The sequence below is a fragment of the Bubalus bubalis genome, chromosome 11, assembly GCF_019923935.1.
Source record: "Bubalus bubalis isolate 160015118507 breed Murrah chromosome 11, NDDB_SH_1, whole genome shotgun sequence".
Lineage (NCBI taxonomy): Eukaryota > Metazoa > Chordata > Mammalia > Artiodactyla > Bovidae > Bubalus > Bubalus bubalis.
Window position 1 is genome coordinate 22326096 of NC_059167.1, and position 19935 is coordinate 22346030.

Here is a 19935-nt window from a genome sequence, read left to right on the forward strand (position 1 = left end):
AAAGATATTTAACATCTCCATCCCCTGCCTCCAGGAGAAAGGCAATAATAGCTTCTAAAGCATGGCAGAATCCTCATTTTGTACAGGATTTATCCATAGTTGCACACCACCACAGGTAACTCAGGGGAATCTGGAAACATATACCTCTATCTGGGAGAATGCTGTGTTATTTCCTGCTTTCTATAACTGCTTCTTTGAATTTCCATATATTTTGACAATAAAGAAACTTAACATTCTATAACTGCCTGTTTGTGTCTGACTTTCAATCATATCACTTCTGTTAAACAACCTGTAAGGGGGAGGATGTCTCTCTGATTTTAATCTTAAAGGTGGAGAAGACTAGGGATAATACAAGTGTGGGAAGAAAAATCAAGAGCTTTGTTAGGAACATATTAAGTCTGAGATGACTATTAGACATTCAAGGGAGGATTCAAGTAGATAGACGGATATAAAGAGCTGGAGTTCTAATTTTGAAAGTCTTCAGCTTATCATGACACTTAAAGCCACAAAACTACATGAGATCCCTTAGAAAAAGAATATAGAGGACATAAGTTAGAGATGCTGACCCACAGATATGTTTAATATTATTTTTTTTGGTCTCCACATTTTAAAAACGGTGTCAGAACTTTTAAATTGGTGGAGCTCACATTTTTAAAAATCTATTATGTTGAGTTTCTTTTTAAAGAACTGGACAATCTGGCAACACTTGGCTTGAACTGCACAGCAGCTTCTTCATTTACATAAGACACAAATTCTCTAATTCACCATAATGTCTTCTCAACACTGAAGCCAACTGTCATTTTCCATTTATCATGATAGCTGTAAACCACTGTTTCTCCAATACAGAGAAATATTTCTCAGTCCATGTCCCTATCAAAACTAGGAAAATGGAAAATAGATCATAGACCTTGTGTTTAAAGAAAAAAGGAAGGGAACATATTTCTTTATGAAATTGAAAACTATTCCTATGCCTTCAAAAATGCAAAACAATCACTCTACATCATTCACTGACATTTCCTATCTGGACCTTGTAGGCATCTGAGTTTGAACTGGGGTGGGACAGAAGAGACCAAGCATAAGTCATCTCAATACTTAGATATGAGGTAGAAGGGGGGTCAGAAAAGGAAAAAGAGGAAGACTAGGGGCTTCCCTGGTGGCTCAGTAGTAAAGAATCCACCTGCCAATGCAGGAGACATGGGTTCGATCCCTGGTCCAGGAAGATCCCACATGTCTTGGAGCAGCTAAGCCCGTGAACTATTGAGCCTGTGCTCTGAAGCCTGAAAGCTGCCACTACTGAGCCCATGTGCCTCAATTACAGAAGCCTATGCACTCTGGAGCCCGTGCTCCGCAGCAGGAGAAGCCCCCGCAGTGAGAAGCCCTGCACCGCAACTAGAGAAAAGCCTGCGCAGCAGCAAATACTCAGCACAGCCAAAAATAAAAATAAATTAAACAAATTTTTTTTTAAAGAGGAAAGACCAGTAAGATAGGAAATAGTAGAGTGTGACGGCATGAAAGCCAGAGAGAATGTCTCGTGCAGGAATTACACAGATGCTCTGGAGAGCTAGCATAACATGATTCCAAATAGGTGTCCACTGGATTGGAAAACAAGAAAGGCATCAACTTCATCACTTTCAGTGCAGAAGTATGATAGGATGTCAGATTAGAGTAGGTTGAAGAATAGATGGAGAATAGCAAATTATACTCAGGCAAGTAGAAGAAATAATGAAGAGCACAAATTGGTGTAATAGAACAAACAAACAATAAAGACCAACAACGCCAGAAGCTGATTTTTTGAAAAGACTAATAACATTGATAAACACATGGAAGGAGTAATCAAGAAAAAAGAGAGATGCAAATAAGCAATGTCAAAAATGAAAAAGGAGCCATCCTCACATATCCATCTGATGGGAAAAAAAATTGTTAGAGGATATTATAAACAATACATCTGTAATTTAAAATTTTGAAAAAAAAGACAGATTTAGATTAAAAATATAATTTATCAAAACAGACATGAAGAAATAGGAAACATGAATAGCCTCCAAACTATCTTAATATTGTATTCATAATTCAGAAACCTCCCTTAAAAGAAAATTCCAGATGGTTTCACCAGTAGATTTTAATCAAACATTTAAGGAAAAAAGAATTGACAATCTTACACAAACTTTTCCAGAGAACACAAAAATAATGAACAGCCCTAACATATTGCATGAAGCCAGCCTCATACTTTAATCAAACTCCGACAAGGTCATTTCTAGAAAGTAGAATTATAAGCCAGTATCACTCATGAATATAGATTTTTTTTAAAAACACTAGCAAAATGAAATCAGCAATGTATAAGGAGAATAAGACATCATGACCAAGTTGGATTTATTCCAGGAATTTAAAAATTAATGTATTTCATCACAGCAACAGACTAACGGAGAAAAACCACATACTCATCTCAAGAAATGCAGAAAAGGCACTTGATAAAATTCAACAACTATTCATGATTAAAAAAAAAACTTTTAAAAAGCTGAAGTATAATTGATTTATAAGATTGTTAGCAGGTGTAGGGCAAAGTGATTCAGTTATATATATATATATATTTCAGATTAATTTCCATTATAGGTTATTACAAGATATATAATAAACCTTTGTTGTTTATCTATTTTATGTATAACAATTTATATCTGTTAATCCCACACTCCTAATTTATCCCTCCTCCACCCCCTTTTCCCTTTGTTAAACAGAAAACTGATTTGTTGTCTATGTATGTGAATCTATTTCTGTTTTGTATATAGATTCATTTGTATCATATTAGGTGATATCCTAGAATATCTGTCTTTGTCTGACTCAGTATCCTCTGGGTCCATCTATGTTGCTCCAACAACAATATTTCATTCTTAAAAAAAAAAAAAAAAAACCTCTAGTGAATTCCCTGGCAGTCTGGCGATTAGGACTCCATGCTTTCACTGCCAAGGGCCTGGGTTCACTTCCTGGTTAGGGAACTAAGATCACACAAGCAACCAGAAAAACAAAACAACATAAAAAATCTTAAGAACCAAGAACAGGGACTTCCCTGGTGGTCCCATGGTTAAGCCTCTGTGCTCCCAATGCAGGGGGCCCAGGTTTGATCCCTGGTCAGAGAACTAGATCTCACACGCTGCAAGGAAGATCCAAGTGCTACAACTAAGACCCAGCACAGCCAAATAAATTAAAAAGAAACCAAGAACAGAATTGAATATATTTAATCTGTAAACAAACCTTACTGCAGATAACATTTGTTGTGATCAGTTGCTAAGTCATATCCGACTATTTGAGACCCCATGGACTGCAGAACGCCAGGCTTCCCTGTCCTTCACTATTCCCAGAGTTTGCCCAGACTAATGTCCATTGAGTTGATGATGCTATGCAACCAATATACTCAATGCGAAAATGTTGAAAGCTGTCATTCTATGATAGGGAATGAATCAAGGATGCCTACTATCACCACTCATACAGTAGGGCAGGAAAAAAAATACAAAGTGTAAGGACTGGAAAGAAAATTCTCACTTCACAGATGACATAACAGTTTACACAGAAATCAAAAAGAATCTACAAGTAATTAGAATTAATAAGTGGGTTTAGTTAAGTTCTTTAATAAAATGACATGTCTATCTATCAGAAACAACATCTTTTAAGATTTCACTTATAATAGAATTTATTAAATCTCAGAAAACTACAAATACATTACTAAGAGAAGTTAATGATCTAAATAAATATTTTTATATTAGAAAACTCAATATTAGAATAAGGTCAATTCCTCACAAACTGATCTATTAAATCCAATGCATTCAAAATATCAAGAATTTTTCTTTGTTAGAACTTGAAAAGTCGATTCTAAAATATTTAAGGAAATGCAAAGGACCGAGAATATCCAAGACCTTCTGGGAAAATAACAAGATAGAAAGTCTTGCTGGGACTTCCTTGGAGGTCCAGTGGTTAAGCTCTGTACTTCCACTGCAGGGGGGGCAAAGGTTCAATCTCTGGTCAGAGAACTTAAGATCAGGACAAAAAAAAAAGGAAGTCTTGCTGTCACAGATATCAAGAGTCATTATGAAGCAACCATAACTAAGACAGTTTGTGACCACTGGTGGAAGAATAGAAAATTAGATTACTAGAGTGTCCAGAAATAGATAAACTCATATACAGATACTTGTTTTATAGTAAAGTATCATTGGAGAAGGAAATGGCAACCCACTCCAGTAGTCTTGCCTGAAGACTCCCATGGACAGAGGACCCTGGTGGGCTACAGTCCATGGGGTCGCAGAGAGTTGGACACGACTGAGCGAATCCTTAGTAGCAGTAGTTAGTATCATTGCACAGCAGTGAGAAAAAATTTTATCTTTTCAACCAATGGTGCTAGGACAATTGAATATCCATGAGGGTAAAAAATGAAACTCAACTATACCTCACATCATACACACACACACACACACACACACACACACACTCTCAATTCCAGATAGAGTATAAAATCTAAATATGCAAGGTTAAAACTACAAAACTCCAAGAAAATAATATAGGAGAGTATACTCATGACTAGAGAGATAAGGTAAGGCTTGTTATAAAGCACTATATAGATTTTCTGATCATCAAGCTTTAAAAGAATGCAAAGGCAATCCACAGAATGGGGGAAGGCATTTACAACACATTTAACTCACAAAGGGTTCATAACTATAATATAAAAGAACTCCTATACATCAGTAAGAAAAAGGAAACTTGATTAAAAAAAAAAAAGGAGGCAAGTGACTTGAACAGCTACTCCATTAAAAAAAGATATCCAAATGATCAATAAATTTTTTTTAAAAAGATGCTCAATCTCAGGGCTAATCAGGGATATGCAAATTAAAACCACAATAAAATATTACTACACAGCCATTAGAAGAGCTAAAATTTTAAAATCTGACAGTACCAGATGTGGACAAGGATATAGGACAAAGGCAATTTTCATACAGTCTTAGTGAGAAGTTAAATTTTTAGAACCACTTCTGAAAACAGCTGAAAATAACGGGTACACTCATTACTACTGATGAGGGTAAACTAGTTAAAACCATCTTGGAATACAATTTAGCATTATTTATAAGAGTTAAAGATAAACATAAAACTCCAAGACCCAGGACTCCACTCATAAATACTGTATGCCCAATAATAAGTGCATTTGTTCACTTCAGCATTCTTCGAAACAGCCCCAAACCGTGAACAACCCAAAAGTTCATCAACATTAAAATGGATGAACAAATCAGGATATACTCACACAATGGACATATGGTAATGAAATCACAGTCACACACAACATGGGTAAACATTACAAGCATAATGTTGGAACAAAGGAAGCCAGACACAAAATACATACTAGATATTTTCATTTACATTAAATTTTAAAAGCAGACAAAACTTAACTATAGTGTCTAGGGATGCATGTTTAAGTAGTAAAAGTATAAAGAAAGACAAGAAAGTAAATACCATAAAATCAAGATAATAGTAACCCTGGTGGGGGGGACAATGATTATAAGGGGCCACAAGGGGAGCTTCTGGGGTGGCTAGCAAATACTGTTTCTTAACCTAGTTTCCAGTTATACACTGTTCTCTTTAGATAAACCATCTAGCTGTTATATTAATATTTTTGTTTCAGGCACTTTTCTTGATGTGTTTTATTTCACAATAAAAAAAAGGTTTAAAAAAAGATTCAAGGAGTAAGTTAAATAGCAGATTACACAAAATGAAAGAAATAAAAAGGGAACTGAAAAGAGACCTGAAGAAATTGTGCAGAATAAATCCAGAGATTAAGACATGTTTAATATAAAAGAGATTACAAGACATGTAGGAGAGCAAAAAAGTTCAGAATATAGCTGATCAAATTTCAGCAAGAAAGAAGAGGTGAAGAGGAGGGGTGAGAAGAGGAGGAAGAGAAGAAAAAACAGGGTGAAGGCAGCCTTCAAAGACAATTTAGAACTGAGGTGCAACACCAGTCACCATATCCAGCTCTCTCTCTGAATCCCAAGCAGGAAGTACAGAAAGACGACAACACTTCGTCTCTCTTAGATTATTAGTGAATCTTCAGAATCAGCAATTCAAAAAGAAGATCTTAAAAGTGTCTACAAAAAATCTGAGTAGGTATAAAGAAGCAACATTTAGACAGACAGTTACTTTCAACAGCAACAATGGAAGCCGGAAGACAGTGGAAAGCGACCTTGAAACTGATAAGCTGCTAAACGAGAATTTTGTATCCAGTGAAAATATCTTCAAAGATCAAAAGCAAAATAAGGACACTTTCAGAACAATGGGGTTCCTTGATGGCACAGACAGTAAAGAATCTGCCTGCAATGCAAGAGGCCCAGGTTCAATCCCTGGGTCTGGAAGATCCTTCGGAGAAGGGAATGGCAACCCACTCCAGTATTCTTGCCTGGAGAATCCCAAGTTCAGAGGAGTCTGGGTGGGCTACAGTCTATGGGGTCGCAAAGAGTCAGATACGACTGAGCAACTAACACTTTCTCTTTCACAGAATAATAATAATTAATTTACCATCAATGAGCCCTCAAAAAGTGAACTTCTAAACAACAGCCTTAAAGAGGATGATGCCAGAAAGTTCTGAGATACAAGGAAAGATGAGCAAAGAAAAAGGTAAACACTTCAGTAAATCTAAACAAATACTGACTGTATAAAACAAGGACAAAAATAATAACTAAGCAAATACACAAAAGCAAATGAAAGAGAAAGGGAATCGGAGATGGAAGAATGGAAAGAAGGAGGAGGGATGAAGGTTTTTCTGTGGCAGCAATCAGGGAAAAGCAATCACACCCGAAGGGAGGTGTGGCATCAGCGGAAGTTCAATACACTGAAAGCTAAAATGAAAGGGGTTTTGGATTATTTGCCACTTTAACTCACTCTGCTATAGTAAACATATCATTATTAAATCAATAGCTGTTACTAACTATTCACTTCATCCTACCCTATTGTTTCTGCAGTTATACTTCATTTGGTTGGAATAATCAAGGTGTTTGACAAATGAGAATTTTCCTAATCTACTAAAGCTCAATGATTACTAATGCTTTCTTCTATTGTTGCTGGTGTAAACACTTCTAAAATAACATAGAAATATGTTAATATTTCTAAAATGACATAATTCTTATACACAATCAACTAAAAATCCCCAATCCTTTCCTGATGGCCCAAGGTCACTGGTATAAACTACTACTCAACTATTGCTGATATAAATAAATACCCTCAGTAGCTCTGTAAGGCCTTGTGTGAATACTAAACTTTTCCCACAGCATCAGGTGTTCTCTTCTTGGTCATCACTGTATTGGCATCTTTAGTTCCTCCTACCACCTGTGATCTGATTTGGTGGCAGCTATTCTGCTTGGGGCCTCCTTTGATTACATTTCCTGGCTCCTAACTGTACTCCAGATATCCAGAACACAGAGATAACAGAATCTTGGCAAGGTATTATGCTGAATTAATAAGAGATGTGGAAAATTCTTAAGAGATGGGAATAACAGACCACCTGACCTGCCTCCTGAGAAATCTGTATGCAGGTCAGGAAGCAACAGTTAGAACTGGACATGGAACAACAGACTGGTTCCAAATAGGAAAAGGAGTACGTCAAGGCTGTATATTGTCACCTGATTATTTAACTTATATGCAGAGTACATCATGAGAAATGCTGGACTGGATGAAGCACAAGCTGGAATCAAGATTGCTGGGAGAAATATCAATAACCTCAGATATGCAGATGACACCACCCTTATGGCAGAAAGTGAAGAGGAACTCAAAAGCCTCTTGATGAAAGTGAAAGTGGAGAGTGAAAAAGTTGGCTTAAAGCTCAACATTCAGAAAACGAAGATCATGGCATCCAGTCCTATCACTTCAAGGCAAATAGATGGGAAACAGTTGAAACAGTGACAGATTTTATTTGGGGGGGCTTCAAAATCACCACAGATGGTGACTGCAGCTACGAAATTAAAAGATGCTTACTCCTTGGAAGAAAAGTTATGACCAACCTAGACAGCATATTAAAAAGCAGAGACATTACTTTGCCAACAAAGGTCCATCTAGTCAAGGCTATGGTTTTTCCAGTAGTCATGTATGGATGTGAGAGTTGGACTACAAACAAAGCTGAGTGGCGAACAATTGATGCTTTTGAACTGTGGTGTTGGAGAAGACTCTTGAGAGTCCCTTGGACTGCAAGGAGATCCAACCAGTCCATCCTCAAGGAGATCAGTCCTAAATATTCATTGGAAGGACTGATGCTAAAGCTGAAACTCCAATATTTTGGCCACCTGATGTGAAGAGCCGACTCATTTGAAAAGACCCTGATGCTGGGAAAGATTGAAGGCGGGAGGAGAAGGGGACAATAGAGGATGAGATGATTGGATGGCATCACCAACTCAATAAACATGAGTTTGAGTAAACTCCGGGAGTTGGTGATGGACTGGGAGGTCTGGCGTTTTATAATCCGTGGGGTTGCAAAGAGTCGGACATGACTAAGCAACTGAACTGAACTAAGAACAAGCTAATTCTCCTTTAATCTTATCCTCTATTTGACTACTCAAGACCTCTGGAAAAGTGGAAAATACTTGTTTCAATTTTGCTTTTTAACTTACCCACTCACAGTCAATTCCAAGCACTGGAAAATCTTCTATCTCACTCCTAAGTGAGGGCTCAATTTGATCCCACTCTGCCTCCTGAGACACAGTCATCACCTTTGCTCCGAGGATCCTCTCTTCCCATGAGGCTCTGGGGGCAATGGAGTGCGGCTGGTCCTCTCCTGGAGCGGGCAGCTCTCTCCCGCCTGGCACTTGCTGCTGCTGCTGCGACAGCCGCCGCCGGGTCACCGGGCTCGATTTACTCCTCCGGCGCTGGAAGCCCTTCCACAGGACAAACCCTCCGACAGCCACACCAAGAAGGGTGGTCACTGTCAAGGCCACTAAGTGTTTAGACATCTTCAACTTTCCTGCTGTTTAGGAAAGCATATCACTAACCCCGCAATCTGCAAAACAAATGGCAACACTATATTTACAAACAGAATTTGAAGCTACACGGAAACAAGTACCCCCTCCACCCCACACACACAAAAAAAGGTTCCATTCACAATCCATGTAACCACAAACTTAAACAATCGCTACAAATTTCTATGTGAAACAGTGCTATTTTAATTTTTCCCCCTTTTGGTATGTCCTGTAGTCTACCTCTGGGCTTCCCAGATGGCTCAGTGGTAAAGAATCTGTCATTGCAGGAAAATGCAGGAGACAAGGGTTCGATCCCTGGGTAGGGAAGATAAGCAGGAGAAGGAAACGGCAACCCACTCTAGTATTCTTACCCGGAGAATCCCATGGACAGAGGAGCCTGGAGGGCTACAGTCCACAGCGTCACAGAGAGTCGGACAGGACTGAGCGATTGAGCACATATGCAGGTGCTCTACCTGTATCTCCATCCTCATCCAAGGAAAAAACCCTGCCCTCTATCAGTTGCCCAGGGCTCTCTTAATCCTACAAAATCAAAATAGAAAAAATCTAGACTCTTACTTCCACTTGCTGATGTAATGTGAGTAAATTTTAGTTAATGGGTCTTCCTTGGGTTGTTTGTGCTTAAACCCTCAATTTCTAACAGTTGAACAGAAACATCTGCTTTGCAATTTGAAAAATCTAATCACCAGCGAGTTGGTGGGGAGACTTTTACTTTTCTAGAAGGTGTGAGCTGTAGGGGATGGAACACACAGGCCTGAGTAAATGTGGACTTCCTGTTGTTTCAGAAGTTCTCAGTAGTTCTCCCATAGAAAACACACTCAATTACTGAGGGTAAAGGGCAATGCAAAAGAGAAGACAGACTAGAATGAAAAAGAGCAGAACCTAGAGAGCCAAGAGGGGCTGCAATCTGAAATGTTCACAAGGTCAAAACAGGATAACATAAATAAGTGAAGCAAGCCAAGTGCAAGAGAAAATTGACACAGATGTCCTATTAAATATGTAGGCACTGTCTTCCTTTCTATCACAAAATAGTTTCTTCTACATTTTTCATATGTGAAATAAAATTCATTATTTTAGGGCAAGACAAGAAAACCAAAAAATTTTTTCTGTCCTTTGGCCTCCTCTCTCTCCCCACTGTGCATTATATATCTGCATTATGCATTAACCTAAACTTGCCCATCGGCAGAAATACCTGCTCAGTCATAAAGAGCAATATTCTCCTAGTATCAACAGGACAACTCCTCAGAGATAACATTCCTTCTTGATCTCACAAGGGATCACATGGCACTTAGGTCTTGGTAATATAAACGGGCAATAATATAACATCTGATGTACAGCCCTTGGTCCCAAAAATCTTTTATAACTGTTTAAATCTTTTATAACTTTTATAACTTGACTTCTCAGTGATGGAACAATTCTCAGCTTTCTGAGATGTTCTTCCCAGGTTACAATCCTCCAATTTGGCTCAAATAAAACCTTTCATTTCTTCCTTGGATTAACTGATTAACTTTTTTACCGATACTTACAATATAGTTTTTGACCACCTATCTTTTGCTTTCCTATTTTTGATAGAAAACATAGGTATATACTACAATTTCTGTACTATTTTTAAAACAACAGTAAAAATGTAACAATAGGGAATGGCTATCCACGCCAGTATTCTTATCTGGAGAATTTCAAGAACAGAGCCTGGCAGGCTACAGTCCATGGGGTCGAAAAGAGTAGGACACGGCTGAGCGACGAAGACTTTCCCTTTCACAAGGTTAACAATAAATGCCAAGTGGCCTTTGGCCTCTGTAATGGAGGAAAAACGTGGGAGAGCAGTCATCGAGCACCAGCTGCTGTGCTCTTCCTCACCTATTTGCGAAGTAGACCCAGTATATTCAGATTATCTTGATGACTTAAAAGAAGTTAGATACCTGAATTTTATGTGAAATGTCACCATTTTCAAGTGTCAGCAACAAATTTAGTTTCTGAAACACTGCCAGCAAAATAAAAAAAGTCTGAGGTTTCAATAAATTTTAAAAATAATTTAAAACTTAAACTATTTTGGGTTCTGGGGCTACCCATCTGTAGTCTCTGACCTAAAATCTATACTGTTCAAAGACACAGCAATTTGCTAGACCCCACCTATACTTTTCAAATAGCCATGTATAGATGTGAGAGTTGGACCATAAAGAAGGCTGCTGTGCTTAGTCACTCAGTCATGTCCGACTCTTTGCAAACCCATGTACTATAGCCCATGAGGCTCCACTATCCATGGGGATTCTCCAAGACAAGAATACTGGAGTGGGTTGCCCTGCCCTCCTCCAGGGGATCTTCCCAACCCAGGGATCGAACTCAGGTCTCCCGCATTGCAGGCGGATTCTTTACCTTCTGAGCCACCAAAGTAGCCCAAAGAAGGCTGAGCACCAAAGAATTGATGTTTTCAAATTGTGGTGCTGAAGAAGCTTCTTGAGAGTCCCTTGGACAGCAAGGAGATCAAACCAGTCAATTCCAAAGGAAATCAACCCTGAATTGGAAGGATTGATGCTGAAGCTGAAGCTTCAGTTCTTTGGCCACCTGATACAAAGAGCCGACTCACTGGAAAAGACCCTGATGCTGGGAAAGATTGAAGGCAGGAGGAGAAGGGGGTGACAGAAGACAAGATGGTTGGATGGCATCACCGACTCAGTGGATATGAGTCTGAGCAAACTCTAGAGGATAGTGAAGGACAGGGAAGCCTGGCGTGCTGCAGTCCATGGGGTCGCAGAGTCGAAGAGGACTTAGCAACTGAACAACAATACTGCTCTGTGACTCTTGGTTTCCATTCAACATGTACTTGATTTTGTTTCAGCCACACCACATGGCTTTTGGGATCTCAGTTCTAGACCAGAGATTGAACCCGGGCCACCAAAGAAAGCCCAGGATCCTAACCGAAAAGCCACCAAGGAACTCCCAATGTGTACTGTTTTTATCAATTTTTATAAGTTTCAACAATAAATTTTTTTTAAATACTTTAATATTTACAACAACTGATCATTATGCCTACAGAGACATTCAGCACTGGAGAAAAAATGGAATCACAACAGTTATTACAGTACTAATGAAAACAATAAAATGGCTATGCTGCTCTTAAAATACATTTTTGCAGAAAAATATCAATAACCTCAGATATGCAGATGACACCACCCTTATTGCAGAAAGTGAAGAGGAACTCAAAAGCCTCTTGATGAAAGTGAAAGTGGAGAGTGAAAAAGTTGGCTTAAAGCTCAACATTCAGAAAACGAAGATCATGGCATCCGGTCCCATCACTTCATGGGAGATAGATGGGGAAACAGTGTCAGACTTTCTTTTTCTGGGCTCCAAAATCACTGCAGATGGTGACTGCAGCCATGAGATTAAAAGACGCTTACTCCTTGGAAGGAAAGTTATGACCAACCTAGATAGCATATTCAAAAGCAGAGACATTACTTTGCCAACAAAGGTCCATCTAGTCAAGGCTATGGTTTTTCCAGTGGTCATGTATGGATGTGAGAGTTGGACTGTGAAGAAGGCTGAGCGCCGAAGAATTGATGCTTTTGAACTGTGGTGTTGGAGAAGACTCTTGAGAGTCCCTTGGACTGCAAGGAGATCCAACCAGTCCATTCGGAAGGAGATCAGCCCTGGGATTTCTTTGGAAGGAATGATGCTAAAGCTGAAACTCCAGTACTTTGGCCACCTCATGCGAAGAGTTGACTCATTGGAAAAGACTCTGATGCTGGGAGGGATTGGGGGCAGGAGGAGAAGGGGACGACAGCGGATGAGATGGCTGGATGGCACGATTGACTCGATGGACGTGAGTCTCAGTGAACTCCGGGAACTGGTGATGGACAAGGAGGCCTGGTGTGCTGTGATTCATGGGGTCGCAAAGAGTTGGACACGACTGAGTGACTGAACTGAACTGAACTGAACTGAATGCGTGCTCAGTTGCTTCAGTCATGTCTGATACTGTGTGACTCTATGGATTGTAGCTCACCAGCCTCCTCTGTCCATGGAATTCTCCACACAAGAATACTGGAATGGGTTGCCATGCCTTCCTGCAGGGTATCTTCCCACCCCAGGAATTGAACCTGCATCTCTTAAGTCTCCTGCACTGTCAGGCAAGTTCTTTACCACTAGTGCCACTTGGGAAGCCCAAGAGTTCGCATGCCCCAACTAAAGATCAAGCATGCCACAACGAAGAAGACTGAAGATCCCATGTGCCACAACTAAGATCTGGCACAGCCAAGTAAATAAAAATATTTTTAAATTAATTTTAAAAATATCTTAAAAAAAACTTCATTCCCTGAAAAGGGTGGGGGTGGGGTGGTGTCCTTCCCTGGTGGTCCAATGCTTAAGAGTCTGCTTACCAATGCAGGAGACATGAGTTCAATCCTTGCTCCAGGAAGATTCTACATGCTGCAGGGCAACTAAGCTGGTGTGCCACAACTACTGAGCCTGCGTACCTAGAGCCCATGGTCTGCAACAAGAGAAGCCACTGGAATGAGAAGCCCAGGCACCACAATGAAGAGCAGTCCCTGCTCACCACAATCAGAGAAAGCCTCAGCAACAAAGACCCAGGAGAGCCAAAAATAAATAGGTAAAAATAAATAAATCTGAAAAAAAAAAAAAGAACTACCATATGACCCAGCAATTCCACTCCTGAGTGTATACTCCCAAAAAACTAAAACACTCATTTGAAAAGATACATGTATCCCAATGTTCAGTGAAGCAGTATGTACAACAGCCAAGATATGGAAGCAACCCAAATGTCCATCACCAGAGGAATGGATCAAGAAGATGGGGTATATATACACAATGGAGTATTATTTGGCCATAAGAAAGAATAAAATAATGCCACTTGCAACAACATGGATGCACCTGGAGATTACCATACTAAGTGAAGTCAGACAGAGAAAGACAAATACCATATGATATCACTTAAATGTGAAATCTAAAAAAATGAAACAAATGAACTTATTGGCAAAACAGAAACAGACCCACAGAGAAAACAAACATGGTTACCAAAGAGAAAGGGGGAGCAGGGATAAAACAGGAGTTTTGGATTAATATACACACATCACTATACATAAAATAAATAACTAATAAGGATCTACTGTATAGCATAGTGCATAAAATATACTCAGTATTTTCTAATAATCTATAAGGGAAAAGCTATATATACCTGAATACAAGTGTAAAACTTTTGAAAACTGTAAAGTACTATAGAATATAAAGAATCTTTCATTCAATTTAAGAAAAGAGAATATGAACAGAGTTCCCCCTAAGAGGACAACCCCTCAAATCTGCACTCTGGACTGAAAACAGGGGCTGAGTTCACGTTATACTTACAAAAGGAAACTCCTAGCCAAGAAACTAAAACCAAAGATGAGTTCTGTTAGAAAAAGACAGAGCTGATCATAAAACTGTTTCCACCATGCAAGAAACATGCAGAATTGGCACGGAAGATCAGTCCCTACAAGAGTGTTCACAGATGAAAGAAAACAACGCAAAACCCCAAACCCTAAAACCAATAAAAATCGCTCACAGAACCAGCTAAAAAAAAAAAAAAATCATATCTGAGATGTGAAAGAGACTTCAAAGTAACAGGGAAATTCAGGAAAATAAAATCTAAAGCATGAACAGGAGACAACAAAAAGTAGAATTTCTAGATACGAAAAACATTTGTTAAAATTTTTTTAAAAACTCAATACTCAACAAACAGTGGATCAGACAGAGAGAGAGGAAGAGTTACTGAACTGAAGATAAATCTGAGGAAGTCACTCAGAATGCATCACAAAGACAGAGATTAAAAAATATAACAACAGACACAAAGGATGGATTGAGAAACTCAATATCCACAAAAGGAAGATTTGGAAGATGAAGGAGGTCAGATTTGGTACAGTTCTCTGTACCAAAGTTGGATAAATTAAATATATCCACAAAAAGACTTGTATAAGCATATTCATAACAGCTTTATTCATAATAGCCCCAAACTGGAAACAGCCCAAGTGGTACATCCATTCAATGCAATGTTAATCAAGAATAAAAAGGAACTTATTACTAATACATGCAACCTGGATGAATCTCAAATAACCTTAGGCTGAGTGAAAGAAGACAGATATAAAAGAGATACTGTATAGTTCTATTTATATATAAAGAACATCTATTTATATATATATTTAGAACAGCTAAAACTAATCTATGGTAGAAAAAAAATCTGAACAATAGTTGCCTCTGAGAGAGGTGGGTGCAGGGAAGAGACATTTAAGCCATACGCTGCATGACAAAAAGGAGCCAGTTACACCCAATTCCAGGGAAAAGCACGTCAGATAGGAAGGAAATTTCTGAAATTGTGGTAAAGTTCCATATGTTGATGGAGCTGTGGGTTACACAAGTGTATGCAATTTTTTAAACTTAGGGATATTTCTGATTTTCCTCCTGTTGGCTTAACTTATGAATTAATGACTGCTGGTTCATTCACTGTCTATCTTTCCCATGAAAATAGGGACCTCAAATGCTTCTTCACCTTAACTGGCTTCTTCATTTATATATAACTATCTCCAGCAATCAGCACAGAGCTGATAACAATAAACATTTACTGGATGAATAAAACAATTCAAGGTATTATATGCTAACATTTTATGATAGATATTTCTAATTCAATTATCAGACTACAAAACTGTTTATTCACATGAAACTAAAAAAATGTCTTCCCTTATTGAGCTATGATACTATAAACAAGCAGTATGGTTCAACACTGGGCTAGGAGTGAGAAAAATCAAATCTTGGGTTAAAAATGGAATGTCTGTGTCCCTCTGAAATTCATGAGGAAATCTCAAACTCTGGGGCCTTTGGAAGGTAATTAGGATCAGATGAGGTCATGAGGGTGGAGCCCTAGTGAATAGGATTGAAAGTGAAAGTGAAGTTGCTCAGTCGTGTCTAGCTCTTTGCAACTCCATGGACTGTAGCCTACCAGGCTCCTCTGTCCATGGGATTTTTTAGGCAATAGTACTGGAGTGGATTGCCATTTCCTTCTCCAGGGGATCTTCCCAACCCAGGGATTGAACCCGGGTCTCCTGCATTGCAGACAGACACTTTACAGTCTGAGCCACCAGTGAATAGGACTAGTGCCAGGAAAAAGAGACCTTGTTTCTCTCTGATCTCTGCCACTATGGATACAATAAGAAGTTGTTAGCAGCCTGCAGCCCAGAAGACTCAACCATGCTGGCAATCTGATCTTGGACTTCCAGACTCCAAAACTGTTAGAACTGGTGTCTCTAAGCCACCCAGTCTGTGGTATTCTATAAACACAGACTAAGACACTTTGCTAAGGACTGGGCTCTGGGATCCAAAGCTTTCAATGCTTCACCATCTTCAGTGACAAAGGATCTGCCATTATTTTTTTAAAAACTGTATTAAAAATTATATAAAATAATTGCATAAAATAACTGTTATCACGTCCAACTCTTTTCCGACTCCAATTAGAAAGACGTTTTTTTTTAAGGACTGATTTTTTATTTTATTTTATGATATTATACATGTTTTAATGCCATTCTCCCAAATCATCCCCCCCTCCCTCTCCCACAGAGTCCAAAAGACTGTTCTATACATCTGTTTCTCTTTTGCTGTCTCGCATACAGGGTTGTTGTTACCATCTTTCTAAATTCCATATATATGCATTAGTATACTGTATTGGTGTTTTTCTTTCTGGCTTACTTCATTCTGTATAATAGGCTCCAGTTTCATCCACCTCATTAGAACTGATTCAAATGTATTCCTTTTAATGGCTGAGTAATACTCCATTGTGTATATGTACCACAGCTTTCTTATCCATTCATCTGCTGATGGACATCTAGGTTGCTTCCATGTCCTGGCTATTATAAACAGTGCTGCGATGAACATTGGGGTACACGTGTCTCTTTCAATTCTGGAGAAGCATGTTTTTTTAAGTGGTGCTTTTTAGAGATGGGCTTCCCTGGTGGCTCAGACTGTAAAAAAAAATGTCTGCCTGCAAAGCAGACTTGGGTTCAATCTCTGAGTTCGGAAGATCCTCTGGAGAAGGGCATGGCAACCCACGCCAGTATTCTTGCCTGGAGAATTCCATAGACAGAGGAGACTGTCAGGCTACAGACCACAGCATCGCAAAGAGTTGGACATGATTGAGTGACTAACACTTCATTTTCACTTTTAGAGACAGGCAAAGTAAGTTTCCCACTTTTTCCCACTTAACACTTAAGACTTATGATTATATTCCTGAAAGAAATCTCATTTTAATGAATTAAACAATAAGTTAAAATGTTCAGAGAGCAGCAGAAGGTAAAGGATAAAGACATAAGCCCCAGAGTCAACACCCTGTGCCTCTGCCACTTGCTCTATTGTTGTTGTTGTTTTACTCAGTTGTGCTGACTCTTTCGTGACCCCCTGGACTGCCAGACTCCTCTGTACAAGGGATTTTTCAGGCAAGAATACTGAAGTAGGTTGCCGTTTCCTTCTCCAGGGGATCTTTCTGACCCAGGGATTGAACCCTCGCCTCCTGCATTAGCAGGCAGATTCTTTACCACTGAACCACCATGGAAGCCCTGGTGGCTATATAAACTTGGGCAATTCACTGAACTGCTCTAAGTCTCAGTTGCCTTATCAGTAAAATGAGAAGGATAGTACCTACCATGTCGGATTATTGTAAGGCTTAAGTAAGATGACGAAATAGCTTGACTTAGCATATTGGCTAGCACTTTAGAGTTCAATAAATGTTCAATATGACTACTACTGAGTGCTAAAACCACAGCAGTCTTATTAAAGGGAAACAAAGAACTATAGAGTTAAAATCTAAAAGCCAAATTCAGCTCTCACACAGTTCAAGATTTCTTTCCTTCGTAATCCTGACAGATCATGACCTGATCTCTACCTGAATACTTCCAGAAACAGTTCATTACCTTAAGAGGCAGTTTTTGTTGAAATGTTCTTGCATTCTGTAAAAGTTCCCTACATGGAAATTTTTCTCTTTGATGTTCAGTCTGGCCTCTGAAATGACAAAAGTGTTTACTCTTTCCTAAGAGCTTGTGAAATATGTGAAGACAGCTCTTACGACTTTCCTTGGTACATTCTACTTAATCCAGTCAGTCTTCCTGGGACCTAGTTTACAGACCACTCGCCATTATGGCTAGATCCTTATGAATGGCTCCAAGCTTGCCAATGTATCTCTTAAAATGTGGCACCCAGGTCTATATTCAATCCTTGAGACATGGTCTAATTGGTGTAGACTACATTGGTACTATTACTTCCCAGGCTGTTGGCCCTATATTTTATTTATGCTGGACGAAATGATAGGTGTTTGAACAGCAGAATCACACTGATGATTCATACAGAGTTTGTGGTAAATAAAGTTCACTGAAATCATATTGAATTCCCCATTCTATATACTTGTATACTTCGCACTCAAATCCAAAATTTTACGTTTCTTTCTTCTAAATTTCTTCTTGTATGTTTCAACCAAACATTTTATCCTTTGAGATTAATTTGGATTTAAAAATATATATATTTGTTCATTTATTTATTGCACAAGGGCTTTCTCTAGTTGTTGAAAGCCGGGGGAAAGTGGGGGCTACTCTCTTCTTGTGGAGCACAGGCTCTAGGGCATGGGGGCTTCGGCAGTTGTGGCCAAGAGGGATCCTCCTGGAGCAGGGATCAAACCCGTGTGCCCTGCATTGGTAGGGGGATTCTTAACCACTTATCCACCAGGGAAGCCCCTCAATTTTCATCTTGATTGTGCCTTCCCCCCCAACTTACAAGTTTTTGTATAGAAAAGTGAATTTTTATTTTCTGTGAAAATAACATCTTCTAACATGTGTTTTTATTAATTCATTTTTCAAATTTATTTTTGTATTTCACACTACCTCCATGGTTAATAATGCTAACATCAGGTTATGTTAAAGCAGAATACTTAAAAAAAAAAAAAACAAAAACAGAGCATTATTGATTTGCTTCCATTGAGAAGGGCTCCCTCAGACCTGGAATTCCCAAGCAGCCAGGTTCCCACTTATTATTTACCATCATGTGGCCTGTGAAAAAGAAAATCCTAATAGGGAAATTGAAGGAGCAAGTAGGGTACCTCCATATGAAGGAACTCTTGGCAACATTCAAAACAGTTCTTAATTCATCTTTATATGGAGAAACTTTGTGGGGTATTTTCCCCCCAGTCAAGGGATTAACTCAGTAAACATGTACACAACCCTTTCAATAAACCAAACACTGTGCCAGACTCTGAGTAAAAAGAGTTAAAAGGCCAATCTGCTTTCAAAAATGCAGGATTCAGAAAAGCAGAAATGGGTATACTGGACAATTTGCAATATAGTGAGGTAACACAAACCACAGAAGCACACACAAGCACACGAGTACAGGATGGCCAAGAAGAGGAGTGGGAATTATTAAGAGAAACACTTGCTGAGAGGGGTGAGCTCTGAGACTGGTACTGGTGTTAAAAAAACAAGCAAACCAGGGCCTTCCCTGGGGGTCCAGTGGTTAAGAATACACCTTCCAGTCCCTGGTCATGGGACTCAGACCCCACATGCCTCAGGACAACTAAGCCCTCACACCCGACTAGAGAAGTCTGCATGCTGCAACGAAGACCCAGCACAGCCAAAAATAATAATAATAAATAAATATTTTTTTTAATTAAAAAAAAATTTTAATGAGCAAGCATTCTCTAGGTGCACCAGGCAGAGAGAAGGGCACTCCAGGCAGAGGGAACAACAGCACGTGCAAAGATATGAAAGGCACGAAGCGTCATGGCACAAGTGGAAAAGTTCAAGCAAACTTAACATGCACCATAAGAGCAAAATTCTGAATTCCAAAGACTGACTTTAAAAAAAAAACAAAACTATCTTATTGATAATTTCCATATTTATTTTTTTAAAATATTCATTTTTGGCTGTGCTGGGTCTAAGCT

The 19935-nt window shown here is 39.0% G+C and overlaps 1 protein-coding gene across 3 annotated transcripts in view; it reads right to left on the reverse strand.

Moving 5' to 3' along the window:
* The window catches only part of EXD2 (exonuclease 3'-5' domain containing 2), a 52153-nt gene that overhangs the window by 24898 nt on the left and 7320 nt on the right, over window positions 1-19935 (reverse strand). The window contains exons 2-3 of one of the 3 annotated variants that reach the window (XM_006056158.4): window positions 17924-18011; window positions 8625-9010 (exon numbers count right to left, since the gene is read on the reverse strand). In XM_006056158.4, coding sequence (XP_006056220.3) covers window positions 8625-8963 — 339 coding nt within the window. In that variant the 5' untranslated portion in view covers window positions 8964-9010; window positions 17924-18011. The remainder of the gene's footprint in view (window positions 1-8624; window positions 9011-17923; window positions 18012-19935) is intronic. The other 2 variants (XM_025295298.3, XM_006056157.4) reach the window with 2 other exon arrangements.